This window comes from Talpa occidentalis, unplaced genomic scaffold (genome assembly GCF_014898055.3).
Source record: "Talpa occidentalis isolate TD23 unplaced genomic scaffold, MPIMG_talOcc4v2.1 talOcc4.4, whole genome shotgun sequence".
NCBI lineage: Eukaryota > Metazoa > Chordata > Mammalia > Eulipotyphla > Talpidae > Talpa > Talpa occidentalis.
Window position 1 is genome coordinate 21,403,847 of NW_023604295.1, and position 17,679 is coordinate 21,421,525.

At 37.6% G+C, this 17,679-nt stretch overlaps 1 protein-coding gene across 1 annotated transcript in view; it reads right to left on the reverse strand.

Moving 5' to 3' along the window:
• The window catches only part of SPATA16 (spermatogenesis associated 16), a 241,674-nt gene that overhangs the window by 49,782 nt on the left and 174,213 nt on the right, over window positions 1–17,679 (reverse strand). Inside the window, 1 exon segment of the mRNA XM_054700710.1 lies at window positions 11,224–11,371. Coding sequence (XP_054556685.1) covers window positions 11,224–11,371 — 148 coding nt within the window.

The window sequence follows — 17,679 nt, forward strand, 5'->3', positions numbered from 1 at the left end:
CTTACAGTAGTAAAATGAATAGAAAAAAATGGATAAAATATATAATACATGTATTATATATGTATCACACATAATGCCTAAGACCTCAAGGGAAAATGACATCATGAAAAGAACAACTTTCTAGAATCCAACCTCACAAACATGGAATATTGTCTCTTCCTATCAGATAGATAAAAATTACTATTAAAAAAACTTAGAGTGATATAAGAGAAACCAGAAATTCTAATCAAAGAGATGAAATAAAATTCAGAAAATCTAACTAATGAACTCAGAAATAAAATTAGTGAGTAGAAGATAGAAATTGAAGTTTTAAATAAATTAATGGAGATTTAGACATGAAGAAATCAATACATAAGGTCAACAGCAAGACAGAAAACTATGGAAACAGAATAAGCCAAATAGAGGAGCTTGAAAATAGTAACATGCAATTAACTCAGATGGAAGAAGAGAGCAAAAACAGATGTAAAAAAAAAATGCAGACACACTTTGAGAAATATCTGACTACATGAGGGGAAGGCAATATAAGGATAAAGGGAATCCAAGAAAAGGAAGAGAAAGAGAGAGAAGCAGAAACAGAGAGCTTTTTCAAACAAGCAACAGTGGGAAACTTCCCACACCAGAGGAAGGAACCGAATATGCAAAGTCAATGAAGCTAACAGAACTCCTGATTATCTATATGCAAATAGACATACACCAGAAAACAGTGAAAGTATCAAGAATTTAAGACAAAGGAAGAATATTAAAGATACCTAGAGGAAAAAAAAATGCGGTTAACTTATATGGGTACTCCCATCACATTTAATCAGATTCCTCAACAGAAACTCTACAGGCCAGGAAAGGGTAGAACAGCATATTTAAAATAATCAAATTAAAAAAACCCTGCCAACAACTGCTCCCAGATCTTAGGCAGAGCATGAGTGAGCTATTCATACATGCGGAGGCATGAAGCTGTCCTTCCAAAATTATAAAGTTATGCAAATCAACAAAACTTGAAAAAAAAAGGTAAATAAAAATAAAAACTGTTAGTCAAGAATATTATGTCAAGACTCTCTTTTAGATATGAGGGGGAAATAAATGCCTTTCCAGGCAAATAAAAGTTGAAGGTATTTACCACACTAGACCTTCCTTACAAGAAAGACAAGAGATCTTCAATCTAAATTAAAGAGGTTTCACAAAAAATTGAACAAGAAAATACATAGATAGAACCAGAAAATTAAAGACAAAAATAGCAGCAGCTCTCATATATAAATAATCATTCTAAATGTAAATAGGCTAACCAATCAAAGGCATAGAATGGCTGGATGGACTGAAAAACAAAACCGAACTGTATGCATACAAGAGATTCACATGAGGTATTAAAAACATAGACTTAAAGTGAATGACAGGAAACTGATATTCCAAGCCAATGAAACATTAGAAAGACAGGAACCACTATACTTACAGAAAAGACCTCCAATTAAAAAAGGTAGCAAGAGACTAAGATGTACATTGTATAATGAAAAAGGGATCAATAAAACAGGAAGATATAGCAGTGACTAAAATATATAAAACAAATATTAATGAATCTAAAGGGATACATCGATAACAACATAATAATGGCAGGGAACTTTGACATCTCACTTAACGCAATTAACAGATTATCCAGACAGAATATCACTAAGGAAGCAATGGTCTTAAGTGAAAAATTGGACAATATGAACTTAATAAATATTTACAGAGCATTCTGCCTCAAAACAACAGAATACATGCAATTTTCAAGTGCTCATGGAATATTCTCAAAAATAGACCCTATGCTGGACACAAAATAAGTCTCAATAAATTTATGAAGATTCGAAACTATGAAGCATCTTTTCAGATCATAATGATAAGAAAGTAGAAATCAACAAAAGGAGAAAAAGGGGGGGAACCACACATTGTGGAGAATAAACAACATACTGCCAAACAAATGTTGGGTCATTGAACAAATCAAAGGTGAAATAAAAAAAAAAACCTGAAGGTGAATGACAATGAAGAACCTCTGGGATGCAGCAAGAGTAGTAATAAGAGGAAAACTTTTAGTAATGCAAGCCTACCTCAAGAAACAAGAAAAAACACAAATTAAAACTCCAAATTCGCGGGCCTCCCCTGGTGGCACCGTGGTTGAGCACTGGGCTGCGAAGCTGCCTGCAGCCTCTGCAGCACGGGTTCCATCCCCAGCCACCAGCGAGTGTCCCACATGGTGCGACAGACCTCTCCTGCTGCGCCCACTGCTCCCCTCAGCAGTGTATTTCGTCAGTCTGCCTGTTCTGTTCCCTGCTCTGGCTCTGGTGAATCCTCTCACCCTCCCACGCTTCTGACTGTACCCAGACTTGTATAAATAAATAAATAAATCTAAAAAAAAAACCCTCCAAATTTGCACCTGAAGGAACCAGAAAAAATTAAAGCCAAAAGTCAGTAGCAGAAAGGAAATAATAAAAATTAGAAGAGAAATTAACAAAATAAAGATAAAAAAGACAACACAGTGATCAACAAAACCAAGAGCTGACTTTTTAAAAAGATTATCAAAAATAAACCAACCTTTAACCAGACTCACAAATTGACAGAAAACACGAATAAAAATAATCAGAAACTATAGAGGAATGTTTACGACAGATACATACAAAAAATGGGCCTCCCTGGTGGCTCAAGGGGTTAAGATGCAGCTCTATGAAGCTGTCCTCAGCCACTGCAGCATGAGTTCAATCCCCAGCCAGGGAGCAACCCACATGGCCCAGTAGACCACTCCTGTCTCACCCGCTGCTCCCTCAGCAGTGTATTTCGTCAGTCTGCCTGTTCTGTTCCCCACTCTGTCTCTGGTGAATCCTTTCACCCCACACACCTCTGGCCTGTACCACAGCTCTTGTATGCATTAAAAAAAAAATCAATAACACACACAAAAAATCTACAATGAGTAAGAGATGTGTGCCCTGGTGGGTTTTGTCCCCAGTTCTTGGCATAGACTTCCTACAAATGTTGGATTTTCCCAAGTGATAAAAGCTCACAGGAGTATTTTTTTTCTAATAAGATGACCCTTGGTGGATTTCTAATTATTTTTCTTCAAGGTAGGGGCTGGTCTCAAAAATTACCAAATTTTGATCAATAGCTTGAATCTTTAGCCCTTTTCCTAACACTTGTGGTGAGGAGAGATTGAGTTCATCATCAGTGGCCAATAATTTAATCAGTCAAGTCTACACAATGAAATTGCCATAAAAATTCCCAAATGGTCTAGAGTTCAGGGAGCTTCCATGTTGGTGAACACATTGAAATAATGAGTGTTTGGCTCCCTGATCTCCACCCCTTTGTTCCCTCCTCATATCTTCCTTTACATATCCTTGCCATTTGGCTGTTCTTGGGTTGTTTCCTTTATATTAAACTAGCAAATGTTTAAGTATTTTTCTGAGTTTCATGAGTCCTAGAAAGCTGTTGAACTTAAAGGAAGGTTTGTGAGAACCCCAAAGCTCTGGGTAGTCAGTTAGAAGTAGAGGTGACTCCCTGGCACTTGACATTGCTATCTGAAGTGGGGACAGACTGTGGGAGAAAGCTTTTAAACTTGTAGAATCTGACACTGGATCTAGGTAGATGGTGTAAGAATTGATTTGAATTGCTGAACACCAATTGGCATGGGAAAATGAGATATTTATTAGTGTCAAGAAAAATATCCCCTGGGCCTCCCTGGTGGTGCAGCAGGTTGAGCGCAGTGCTGTGAAGCTGTCCGCAGCCTCTGCAGCACAGGTTCAATTCCTGGCCAGCCAGGGAGATACCCACATGGCGCAGCAGACCTCTCCTGTCTTGATGGCTGCTCCCCTTAGTGGCGTCTTTGGTCTGTCTGCCTGTTCTGCTCTTGGCTCTGTCTCTGGTGAATTCTCTCACCTTCCTGAGCCTCTGACCTGTACCCCAGCTCTTATATAAATAAATAAATCTTTTAAAAAAAAAAGGAAAAATATCCTAGAGATGGCATAGAAATGCTAATAGAATTAGCATTTCAAGATCTTGAGTGACACAGAATATAAAATGTGTGTGGTACATGAACTGCTCCCCAAAAGCAAAAGTCCAAGTCAAGATGGTTTCACTAATAAGTTATAAATATCTTCATATTTATAATGTTTTAAAGTAGGCAAATTAAAGTCTAGACTTTAGGAATCATGGTTAGATGATAACATTGTAAAGAAAATACAGAAGCAAATATTCTAATAGGACAGTAGCTAAATTGGTGGGGGTTAGGGAGAAGTTTGGGAATTTAGAAGGGGTCAGTTGAAGATATCTGGAAAGCAGCCATTGTTTTTGCATATTGTTTTTACATTTGATGCTTGTTCTTCAATAACTAGTTAAGCCATGCATTTATTTTATGTGTTTATACGTATATAAATATTTCACAATAAAGTGCTTTTAAGAGTGAATAAAAATGCAAATGAATTTATGGGCTCTACTCTAGGTGCAAAATGCTGTGATTTTCTGTGGACCATGAAATTATCAATAATGCTCCAGCCCACTTGGTGCAGGTAAACTGTGAGTCGAGTAGGAAGAGAAGGTGGAAAGCAAAGTGTGAACTATTTGGGAAGACTATAGGTGCTTTGGTGGTTGGTGTGGTCTGGTGGCATACACAGAAAGAGGTGTGATCCTATACCTCTGAATCACAAACAGTATTGTAAACCCATGTTAACTCAATGAAAAAAATAAACAAGACTCAAATGTTGAATATGCAAAGCTTAAATTTTTTTTTAAAAGGGTAACACTACAAAAGACAAATCTCATATGTAAAACTGACTTGTAGAGATTAAAATGGATAAAGTAGAGACACTGTACTATATGATTGGGAGTTCAATCTTCAGGGATTTTAATGCTCAGTTGCATAATTTATTAGATGGCAGTGCCTAATGATTAACTGCAATAGACTAGACAGTTTAAGTGTTTCTGGGAAAATAAAGTCTCATCATAGGAGTATTTACTTCACTATACTCTTCTCTCCTAAAATGAACTCTTTGTTTAGAAATAGTCATGAAACTTTCAAATGCAGATTGGGGTTATTGTTGATGTATAAGAACCTGAAAAACTAAGGTTAGGCTACCAAGATTGACCCTGGGAAGGAACTGATCTATCCATTCAGAAGGGGATAAATTTGAGGAGTGTATCTGGGAGATGAGTAGGAAAGGAGATTTGGAGGGAAACTATATATAAGTGTATGTGTGTGTGTGTGTGTGTGTGTGCGTGTGTGCATGTGTGTATGTGTTTTCAAAGGTTTTGCTGAACATTTCTGGTTACAGTATCTATAACAGTACTAGCTATGCAGCACATTCCAAGCACTCCACCATGTCCCAAACCACTGACTTTTATTGAGAAGTTGCAGTGGAAATACATCACTTCCACTTATTTTGGATTATTGCTGGTATTTCTTTAAATACAACTCTGCCCTTCTTCAGTGACATTACATAAGAAACACAGCCAATAGGATGCATTACAGTTCCAGGGAAGTCCCAGAGAAATACAATCATAGAAGGTAAGACACAGTAAATGATGGAGATCAGAGGCAAACATGCTATAACCTATTACTGCAAAAGATAAGAGAATTGCTCATTGAGAAGTTTCTCCTTTGATTAGATAGAACAGTGCCACGATTCCCATTGGGAAGACCAACATTTAAATATTTTAAGAACAGAGATTTTTAGCCACGTATATGAGGGATTTCTTTGTATTAGGAATAATTCTTTGTATCTAACAAGAATTCTGTGATACAAATATTAGGGGATTTGTCATCGTTATAAGCAACCTGGCTATCATACTTCCATAAAAATATTGAGGATGTTAGCTCTTTAATTCTATTCCTTTTTCCATTTGAGAAATCTAGTTGCAAAGAAGAAAATACTCTGATCTTGGAAACTTTTGATCATGATAAAACCATAATATTTTAAAGAAGAAAGAGTAAAATGAAGAATTTTAATTTCATGTTTTAGAGAACACAAGAATGTATTATCTTTACGGGTAAATAATGACTGAACTAGAGTGAGGTTATAAATTTCAATGAAAAGCAATTTTTAAAGGTCTATTTTAAGATAATATATTATTCTTCTGAACATACATATTTACTCTTGGGAGTTAAATTGCATTGGAAAGTCAAAATATGACTCTATCCACCTAAGTGTTAAAGTAATTGATATCTGATCTGGAAAACTTTTCTATTAAACATTACTAAGCAAAGATCCATTACTGAATATTTATTTATTTAGCAGATAAATCTTGATATTTTCATCAAGAGGAGACAGGATATGCTTATTGAATTACTTTATTATTATTAAAATACAACCAAGCAAGAATAAGAACTATACAGAATTGCATTATTTCATTGGAATATATGAATAAAAATCTCAAGCAAAATCTTTATAAATGCAAACATAATAATTCTTGGGCTGGTGAATTATTATTTGTTTTATATACCCTGACTACTCTGCATGAATCAAACTAGATTTTTCCCTAAACAAGAAAAATGGATAGCTACATTGCTAAACATTCAGTAATTTTTTCTCCTGAAATAAAATACAATACCACTCTATTATATTATGACTTTAAGATTTTGGTGGGTCTTACCAAATCCCCAAAATAGCAAAGAATGCACATTAAATTCCTAAGCATGTATAATCCTGATTGTCCCACAAGGCAGGTTTGAATTTCAGCTTTCCTTCATCAATCCTGTAGAAGTTATAAGGGTAATATTATTCTAGTGCTTGTCCCTGAGGGTGAGCAGGTTTATCTGATAATCACTAATTAAGTTGGTTCATTCAATTAAAAAATTAAAAATATGTAGACCTATATGAATTTCAAAATGAATTTATTTTTGTACTATTCTCCTTTGCATCTGTTTTTCATGTAGAAACCCCTAACAAGGCTGACTATGGATTGGAGGCTGGCTAGAAATACGCTGTCTCTATCGTGAATACTCTTCCTGTGCTTTGCCATCATCTCTGCCAGATTTACTGGGCTCATGGCACTGTCACATGACCAAGGAGTAATAAACTCAATACTATGGAGTCTTGTGAAGGTGACCTAGAGTTGGGCAGAGTTTCTGAGTTGGAGGTTTGTCAGCCAGCCCCTGCTGGGAGAATTAAATGTGTTAGTCTCCAAGTTTTAATGATAATAACTACTTCTCCAGCAATGCTTTGATAGGTGGACTCCTCATCCAAGATCTTCAAGGTACAGATTTTATGACCTTCATCTGTGGATTGTTTATTTAGATGGCCTATAATTAGAAATTCTTACTTATGGCCTGAGTTTCTACTGTCACAATAAAGCCATGTAACTGTCGTCTTTCTTGAATTGGGTGTCAGAATCTCTTCTGAAATGTGGGTAAATGCGTAAGAACATCAATTTGTGGTTACCAGGGAAGGAGTTGTGAATGTGGGGCAGAAGAGAATGTGCACAAAATGATAATTTTTGAGGACAGAGTTTATTGTATAAGGAGGAGTTTTTATTTATTTGTGGGCTAGCATGAATTTGTGTTCGCTGATAAGAGTAGGAAAATGCTTTCTTATTGTTATTATGTAAAACAGTTCAGTGTATTCCAGTAAAACTATCTGATTTAACAACAACAAATCCCCTCAAGCAGAGTGATCTAAACCAAGACATTTTTTTTGTTGTTGTTGTTCTTGTGGGTACTCAATAGGTGATCTTCACATGGTCATTCAGGTATCCAAGCTTTCTTTCTGGTGGGTTCTTTAGTTCCATGGCCTCCTTAGTAAGCGTCTGGACTGGTAGGAGAATTCTACATGGCATGGCTTTATGAGTCAGGCCTGAGAGAGACATACATAATTTCTCTTCACATTCCACTGGTCACCTTACTCAGACACCAAGCCTCACCTAACTGTAAAGGAATCTGGAAATGTGTTCTAGTTATATGCCTGAAGGAAGAAGAAAATACATTGGTAAAAAAACTAGCCAGTGTTTACCACCTTCAGTGCAAGAACTATTTCCAAACTGCTCTCTTGTCTGTTTTCTCCTCCATCATCCTTTTAATTAGAACTAGTCTTCCATTCCTCAGTGAGTGCTTAGATTTTAATTGAAAATATTCTTTAGGAGGGAGAAAAAAACCAGTCCAATATTTACACAAAGTATAATTTACGAAAGTCTTATGATCAGGCCTCTAGTGCTACCTAAAATAGTGTCTGGAATATATGTGTTCAATATATATTGGATGAATAGATGAATAGATGTATAAACCACTCATGTCTATAGTACATTATCTTCTTATCCTGAGGATTTTGGGGTTCTGGAGCATGGAGAAGGGAGAAAGGAAAATGACAGCATAACAGCAAGTTGGAGAGAAGGTCAACTACTTCTAGTAACCAGATTTCTAGAATGAGACTCAGACGGTTATGGGATCACAAGCCAGAATTGTGGCAGAGAGAGAGAGAGAGCATCTTAGCTAATGGTTCTATGTTTGGCCAATTTGTGTGGTGGAGTGGTTGGTGTACATATAAGGGAACATTTACCCAAAGAGGCAGCAGGGGAACCAATCTAGGTCTCCTTGGTGACCCAATGGGTTGCATTAATCAATCTACTAAATTCTGTTCAAGATAACAGAGCTGCTCTCAAGTTGCACTAACCATGTGATCAGCAGTGCTGCCAGGTTTCACAAGAGGACTCAACCTTCACATGTTCAGTAACCCCTTTGGTTGCTGGGTCACTTGAACTCTGTGAAAGTTGAAACCAGATCACGGGAAAAGAAACTGCTGTGGAAAGGGCAAGGAAACTGGTGAATTTGGTTTGTTATTCAAGAGAGACTAAATTTAAGAAATGATTAGGTGGTTACTGAGTCCCCGGGGGTGTGATAGAATATATTGTTAACTGTGAGCAAATACACACACACACACACAGAGTATACATCTATATCTATCTCTATATAGTATATATATATTTATAAATATACACATTACAAAAACGTCTCATGTTTACAAACAAGAGCCATATAATTGCATGGTTACACCTGCTGCATGAACTATCTGTTGTAATAAGTAACTTAATACAATTTTGGCAGATAAAGCTTCTTAAATTCTATCTGCTATGCTAATGAAAGAAGAATACTGGTTTTCGGGAAATGCTGGCAAAATAAGGTAGCTACTCTTTCAGGTGCTCTGTGTGACTCACTATCTACTGACTTGCTACTGATGCTTGTTCCAATTATTACTCTGTATCTCCTGTGAGAGATCTCTAGATACTGAAGATAACATCTGATCTTTTCTCTTCCCATGCTTTTTATCTCATGCATCTTTGAATTGCTTGGTACGGGGGTAGGGGGACAGGGGAAGGAACTATAACGCTAAAAACTGTGCACAATAACTGTGGTTTCACCTTCTTCCAGCAATGATTGAGAAATAATCTTTAGTCATTTGCAACAGAGGCAAGTAAAGTCATCAAAGCAATAGACTTTGTTAGCCCAAAGTACAGGTTCCACAGGGCAAAGAAGCTAATCAGTCTCAATAAAATTAAAAATTCTAGATTACTTATTCTTCCTCTCCTTTTCCCTCTAGGAACCATGTCTTTTCTTTCTTGGTTCTCTAACACCGTCATATCCCAGCAATTAGTAATTATAAAATACTAGAAACAATCATTAGCAACTTATAATTATCTTCTCTTTCAAAGTATAAGATCCTTTAGCATGAATCGTTTTGCCAACAGATCATAATTCATCTTGATAACAGGTTTGATGGCGTTACGTGAGACATGAATCCGGCTCATTATGTTATTATTGTTTTTAAACTCTCGGTGGCAATAGTGCCTCCTAAGTATTAATTAATCTTCATGGCTTCTTTGTGAAATAGGTTAAATATAACTAAATTCATTTTGCCAATAGAAGAATTAGCAAACTGGTGATTTCCTCAATGAATACCTGTTAATTACCAATGGATCAGAGCGCAGAAATGGAAATAGTTAAATTTGATTGTTTTTCCATCACATTAGACAGACATGACTTTTGTGTGCTATTACCAACCCCCCCCAAACTCCCTAAAACAATGATAACATAATTATAACTTAAAGCAATTAGCAAAAAGGTGAGCTCTGAAACATTTTTTTTCTATTTCTTTCTGAAATGCTCAAGCTAAGTAAATCAGCATCAAAGCAGCCTTCATTGCACTGTTTTCAAATTCTAATGGTTTCTTGAGGGTTCACTATTCAATCATCAACAAGTTAGATTTTTTAATACTTTTTCCCTGAAGAGCTTGAGTCATTGTGGAGAAATATAAGGGCTTCATAGGACCTAAATTTAATGCTATGTCATACATTTGCTCCTATCATGAGAAAATAAAGGGTAAGAAGATCATAGGTCCAAAGCCAAGGTCAACTGTCACTGATTTTCTGTGCATCTTTGGAAAAGCTAATTGTTTTCTTTGGCTGCTATTTTCTTTTTTTAAAATGAGGATCATCTTACTTCATGAATGAGAATAACAATTGTTAATGTATGAGTAATGCTGACCATCTTAAAAATGATCATTAATGGAGTATATTATAAAATAAAATGATATAAAATGTAAAAAATAATGAGGGGATCTTATTAGGATGATGTGATATTAGATGTATGCATCTAAGGATTTTGCTTAACATAGTCATTGATGAGTGGCTCTAAATTCAGGACAGGAAAAGCCTTGCCTTAATTTAGAATAATACTTGGCCCATAATAGATAGTAAAGAAATATTTAATAGATGAATAAAAGCAATTGGTTTCAAAGATGAAAGAGGAAAAAAAAATAATACCAGAGTTGTATTCTCTATGCACGCTTGAATCTCCATATCTCATTTGGATACCAATAATCCAAGAACTAAGGAAAGAGGAAGGTTTGAGGTGAGAGATAGATGAAGGAAGGAAAATAGAAATAGCAGGCATCAGATAAAAAAATCCATCTTCAGGAAAATACTGTCATCACACAGTTTATTGATAAAGGATACAGGCAAGAGTAGCTTTTTTTTTTTAACTCTTAGAGTTTCTGGTCTTAATCTTTCCTCTTAAAATATAGAAATATGAAGACACAATGTTGTGATAGAACTAGAGGACAAGTCCTACATAAAATCTTTAAGTTCTGATTAAAATAACTTCCCATTTCAACTCATCATATTAAAACAGTATACCTCTAAAACCAACAATAATCAAATAAACCAGAAATGATCCGTATTTATTTTAATGAAAATAGAAGATAATGGAAAAGAGAAGATATTGACTCTTACCTGTGTAGATGTACTCCACATATGCAGGATGAGTTTTTGTGAAAACTTCTTTGACTTTTTCTATTTTATCAGCTCTGATTTTTGTTGCAAAGGGTGTGTACATAACTGAAAATGATTCTGCTCTGGTGATGGCTTCTTCAATCATGGCCTAAGAGGAAGCAAACAATTCATTTAGCATTAATAATAATGTATGACTTTTTAAGAATGTAAAAATATAATTAACTTTATGGATGATTTAAAAATCTATATACTGTAGTGCATAGATAACATATTTTAGTGTTGAATATTCATGAGAATGAAATTTTAATTAGTTCTAGAAATATTATTTCCTATTAAGAAGACCAATTAAATGAAGAAAGTTTGTAAATAGACACTTCTAACTGAGCTTGTTTTAAGATAAAAATAAAAAATTGATTTTCTAAGGTGTCGTTTTTTTCACTTGATCTTAAAAATCAGATTCTTCAGTGTAACATAATTACCTTACAAACAGACATTGATGAGCAATTTGTACTTTAAAAAACTAATTGAAATATCTAGAGTTAAGTGTTTTCTTTAAATAACATGACACACTAGACAAACTATACTTTTTCTTTTTCCAGTACCTGAGAAAGGCTTCTGGAAAAAGAAAAATATTTCTCACTTCCTCCCAGCAATGCTTTCCTTCTCCCCAGATCACAGGAGCCATGCAAGATGGCTTTGGCTATTTAAGAATTCCTTTACATCGTCTTTGCTCATGTTTCATTCTTGAAAAAGTCCTGCGGTCACCCGATCTTCCTGTTTTAACTAGGTCCATTACTATTTGTAACATACCAAAAAGAAAGTTATGTGAAGTTTTAAAAGAAATGTATTCCCTTCCTACAGCTTTTCTCTCTAATGAGCATTGAACATTGAATAAAAAATGGAGGTGTCTATGAGTTATCTCATTCTTCTGGAAATAGCATAAAAGCATATTATAAAAGTTCATATTTCTTTAAAGAATAATATTTTTCTCTGATAACTGAGAGTTCTACCAACCAATAAGTAACACTATTACGTTTCAACTTTCCAACAAAGGAAAGAACATTTAACAAACAGAAATGTATATTACCGACATACTATTTTGTAAAAAGGTTTCTTATTGATACAAAAAAAAGCAATAAAAGAACTGATTTTCAAATGAAAAGTCTAATTTAACTTGTTCATTGCCTACACAGTTTCTCTGTTGCTTCAGGTGACTTCCATGACTATCTATGTTGTCTGTAAAAGAGCAGCTTTCCCCGAGTTTTCTGTATGCAAAGAGTTTTCTTTCTTTCTTTTTAGAGATTTGCATTGGATGTACATTTTTTTGAGATATACATTTTCTACCTTATATTTTGAATTTGCTGCAGAGTAAATTTCGAAAGGAAGTCTCAAAAGTTCCTGAATGACTGAATGAAATAGCTTTCCAGATTCAGGGAGCTGGAAAAGGAACAAAGAATTTGATTATGGCACCAAACCCTGGGCCAGCACTTGCAAGAAGGACGGATTGTGAGTGCAGGGCTGGATGCCAACACTGGAAGGCTGACGAGCATAATGTGGGGAGCAGATATGGAGTTCACAGATGAGAGTTAAAAACTCAAATAAGGTATTTAGGTACCAGATTCTGGTCCCACAGCAGAAATGAGGAGAGAGTAGGAGAGAGAACTCCTATTGAGTAGGAGAGAGAACTTCTCCCATTTGGTGGTTATGTATGCTACCTGCTGGAGCTACTCCTGGGCTGGCTATTCCAGAGCAGGAAATTCACTAGTTGCATTTGAAGTGACGTGAAGAGGGGAACTATTCTTGACCTCAGTTCTAAAGTCATGACCTGGCTATGCATTTTTGCATGCTGTTAGTTCCTGTGTTAATTCGCTAAGGCAGAATATTATTGTCATCCAGTTACAAATGCCAGAAGTCCAAGATGAAATTGTCTGCAGTGTTGATTTTTCCCTAGGCCTCTTTCCTTTGTGTAGGTGACCATGTAGCTTTTTCTGTGTATTCACATGGCTTTTCTTCTGTGTGTGTCTGTATTCTAAACTCTCCTTATAAGGATAAAATCATTTTGGATTAAGGTCCATTTAAAGACTTCATTTTAACTTAATAAAACTCTTTAATCACCCTTTTTGCAAATACAACCACAATCTGAACAATAGGGTTAAGACTTTAGCATGTAAATTTTGGGGTGACATGATTCAGCCCGCAACAGTTCCCAAATAGCTTTTCTGATGGTCTCTGAATATTTTGGGGAATAGTACTTTGCTATCAATTCTGGATTAAAAAAATTCAGTGACGGTATCTAATCCTCTAGTTTGCTTCCAGAAAGACGTTAACAGTATCCCAGTAAGGCCAGGATGGAAGAAAACACTCTCTCCATCTCATTTCTTTTCCAACTGCTGGCAGCTTAAGTAACTGCTGGCAGGGTAGCTTTGCTAAGCCATCTCACAGCAGGGATGGTAAGACTTGTGCCCAAGAGCCTAAACTGGCATTTTTGCAAGTGGAAGAAGTGTGCTTTTTTTTCCGTGGCAGCTTGATCTGCTCGTTTACAGCTCTGCACTCCTGGTTTGATGCCCAAGGCATTGCATGCACCACCGGGCTATCCACCCAGGAGGGTAAGGGCTGGGAACAGACGACTCTGTCTTCCCTTTCAGAGTCAGTAGAAGTGGTGTTCTATTGTGGCTTCTTCCTTCCAATCTGAAGATGGGTCAGAAGTGGGAAGCGAGAAGATGCATATATAATATTAAGAATTTAATTTTCCATGGAGACAATTTCTCAAAGGAAAATATTGTAGTTCCAAGAAGAAACATGCAATATAAGTAGAAATAAGAATATAGATTATCCTTGCAGTAGATCCTGACACATCCTTACTACGTTTTAACGTGTTAGTAATTTTTGTTTTTCCCAAGATAGACTATCTTGAGGCTTTTATCCTGTATTTCATTGCTCTTGAAAAGGAATGGAATGCTATATAATTACATATATTTATATATAATTTGAAATTTACAGTTTGTATTGTCTTTCATGAAAAGTCTCAGATGTACAAATTGAAAAGTTATACTTAGGGATATTTAAAGACTAAGACACTTTGTATAATCATATATATTAAAATAAAAAAACATGAAATTTCAACTTACCATTTTTTTATCAAAGATTTTCCTTGATTTTGGAAATATGTAGAGGAAGATGAGAAATTGCAACTTAGAAAAAGTAAGCTAAACTTGAAACAAGCTATCGCAGTACAAAAGAGGGTCAAAGGACAGTGCCAAGGTAGAGGACTGGTCACTGTCTATGGTTTCTCACCCATGTGCTCAACTGCAAAACCACTCAGACACAGGGAACAACAGCAATGGGGTTTATTTAACAAACAGGGGAGACAAAGATTTTCCAAGGCCACAGGTGGCCACTATCTCACCCCAGATAGTGTCCACAGTGTCCAGAAATCCCAAACAAAAGGCTATTTGATCAAGATGGCACTGTCCTGTCAATGAAGGATGGAGCTTGTGGCATGCCATCAAGCAGAGGGCCAGGACCTAGCTCATATTGACAGCCGGAGGTGCTTACAGATGCAGCCACTGAGATGTCACTGCAGCAGCCTATAGCAGCAGATGTTGGGCTGGACAGCAAAGGTGGCAACAGCACCAAGAGACAGTGCCAGATGGTCAGAAGTGGTGTACAGCTCTCATAGGTGACCTGTTAACAGTGCCGGACAACACTGGCCCCTCGTGCTGGTCACCACTGGTCACCAGGAGGGGTATCAGGCACACCAGTGGTAACATCTCTTTTTGAGTTGTTGACTTACATCAACAACAAACCATTCTGTGAGATACCAGCCAGAGGCCCAGGGTGCTCCTTTCAGGCAGTGTTAGAAGCAGGGCCTGAGGCAGGTAAAATGGCCAATTCTCTGTGAAAATATTCAGCTTCTCTTCTTCTTTCTTTGGAGGTCAACTGCTGATCTTCATTCTTTGGAGGCCAGGAACAGAATGCCTATATCCTCTTTCAGGGTTTCCCACCCTGCAAGCCTGATTGGACCATTTTCAATTCTAAGTGACTGAAGGGACCAGTTAACACCAATCCACTCATACTTATTTCCCATTTGTATTATTAACTAATGAGCTGGACTTGAATTTGATTGGTTCATTTGACTCACAGTTGATTGGTCCATCCTACAATCTAGGAACCAAATATAAAATGGAAACCTTGGGGCCTGCATAGATCTGACTTGCCCTGATCTCAGAGCAGACTCATGGACTCATAGGCTCCAAGGAGTAATAGCCAGTGAGATCAGAGGCACTCTGCACCCCTTCAGGGGAGCTGGACACCATAAATGGTGGGGGCACTGCATTGGTCCCAGCACTGCTGCAGCATGGGCTTTGCTGGCCTGGGACTCTACTGCCTACTGCTTTAAGGAGCCACAGCACTAGAGCTGGCCCAGTGGGACATCATGCTCCTCCCTGTAACCCTGAATCCAGGGCTGAGCCTGCTGTTGCTTCCTCTAACGGAGCTTGCCCCCGCACAGGGCAACCTTTCCTCTGAAGCTGCAGTGGGACTACATGCCTGGGGTGGAATGGCAGGGGAACCACTGCTGCCCACCATCAAATCAGGCCTCTGCTGGCAGCCTGAGCCTCAGTAGGACCACTGGTGGTGGACCTTAATATGCCTGTCACCTGATGCCTTGGGCTGGCCACAAGCAGGCTGCCGCTTAGGCCCGGTACTGGAGAGGGTGGGGGTCAGGCACTCAAACCTGACTAGCACTGAGGAGGGCCTCCAAGTAGCTGTCCTGCAGGGTTGTCTGGGTGCAACCCTGAGTCATAGCTCTGGCCTTCCTTACCCCCATCTCCTCCCCTGCCCCCGCAGGAAACTCTGGAAGATGCCACTGGAGCTTGGGGACTCAGGCACTCAAAACCTGGGTGGGCTCCTGCCAGGGAAGGGGCTGTTTGTAGGCAGCAAGCTCCAGCAGGGACAGGAACTGCTGCCACCACCTCTTTTAGAACAACAGGGCATAAAACTGCCATTGCTGCTGCTATCCCCTTTCGGGGGCTTCTGCCAGCCAGTTCTCCAGCTGTACTCCATGCAAAGGGGGAGGTAAATGGGGTGTGTGGGCAAAAGGGGAGGGAGGAAGGAGAAGAGGGAAGGAGAGTGACCATCAACAAAGTCTGAACATCCTGCCAGTTAGGCGGTCGGAAAAAAACACCTGTACCCCTATGCTTATTGCAGCACTATTTACAATAGGTAAAACCTGGAAACAACCCAAATGCCCAAAAATAGATGACCGGCTCAAGAAGATGTGGCACATATTCACAATGGAATATTACTCAGCAATCAAAAAAAGATAAACTCATGCCATTGCAGCAACGTGGATGCAACTAGAAGGAATTATGGTCAGTGAAATAAGCCTAAAGGAAAAAGAAAAATATCAGATGGTTTCACTTATAGCAGGAATATAGGGGAACCAAATAAGACATCATGGGAAAAAATAATAACAGTACAAAACACAACAAAACAAAAACAATTATAAATCAGAGACATCCTGCAGGGGAGGAGGCAGAAGAGGGATGAGAGGGAGAGAGGGAGGAGCACAGGAGACTGAGGTGATGGTGCACGGGTGCATTGGGGAAGGAAATTCTATGGGGACTACACCTGAGGGGTGGGGGAAGCAAACATTGTTTAAAAATGAACAATGATGTAAATATATATATATATATATATATATAAAAATATATATAAAAAGAAAAAAGAAAGAGCTGGTCTTGCCCAGCGGCTTCTGCCACAGGGCATCTGGTTTCATACTTAAAATGGACGCAGATTTCAGATGATTGTTTTTTAATTTGCCTAAAATTTTCTGCAATTGAGGCATTCTTTCTCAATGTGTGAGCTTCTCTGTATCAATAAATGTTGCATATGCACAGAGAATGGGAAGAGCAATCAGTCCACCTGTCCTGTTGTTAAGTATACACTGCTGTTAATTGTGCTTCCTTTGCTGCTACACTAAAAGCAGCTTTAAAACTAAGTGTTAACATTTGGGAGTTCCAATAACAATTGCGATCCACACCCCAGGAGTGCTTGTGGACAACTCATTTCCTCTACAAAGAGTAACTTACAAGAATTTCTCCTCTATTTTAGCTAAGCAAAAATAACCACTTGCAATCTCCCTGACAAAATTACCTGGGATAATTGAGTAACAAGAGAGACTATGGGAAAGACAGGAGGAGAGAAATGCTCTGCCCAGAGGAAAAGAAAGGCCATCAGGGCAGAGGAAACAGATGACTGACAAAAAGGACACCAATTCACCTCTTTCTTCTAAACCCAAGATGGTGAGTTCCTCCATGTAAAATTTTATGAGCACTCAAGTGGCCAGGTTGAATTTGGCAAAAACTATAAACTTCAAACATATTCAGGATGATGGGATTATATAAATTTATCTTTTTTTATTGGAGGATTTGGACAAATCAAGACTTTTTAATC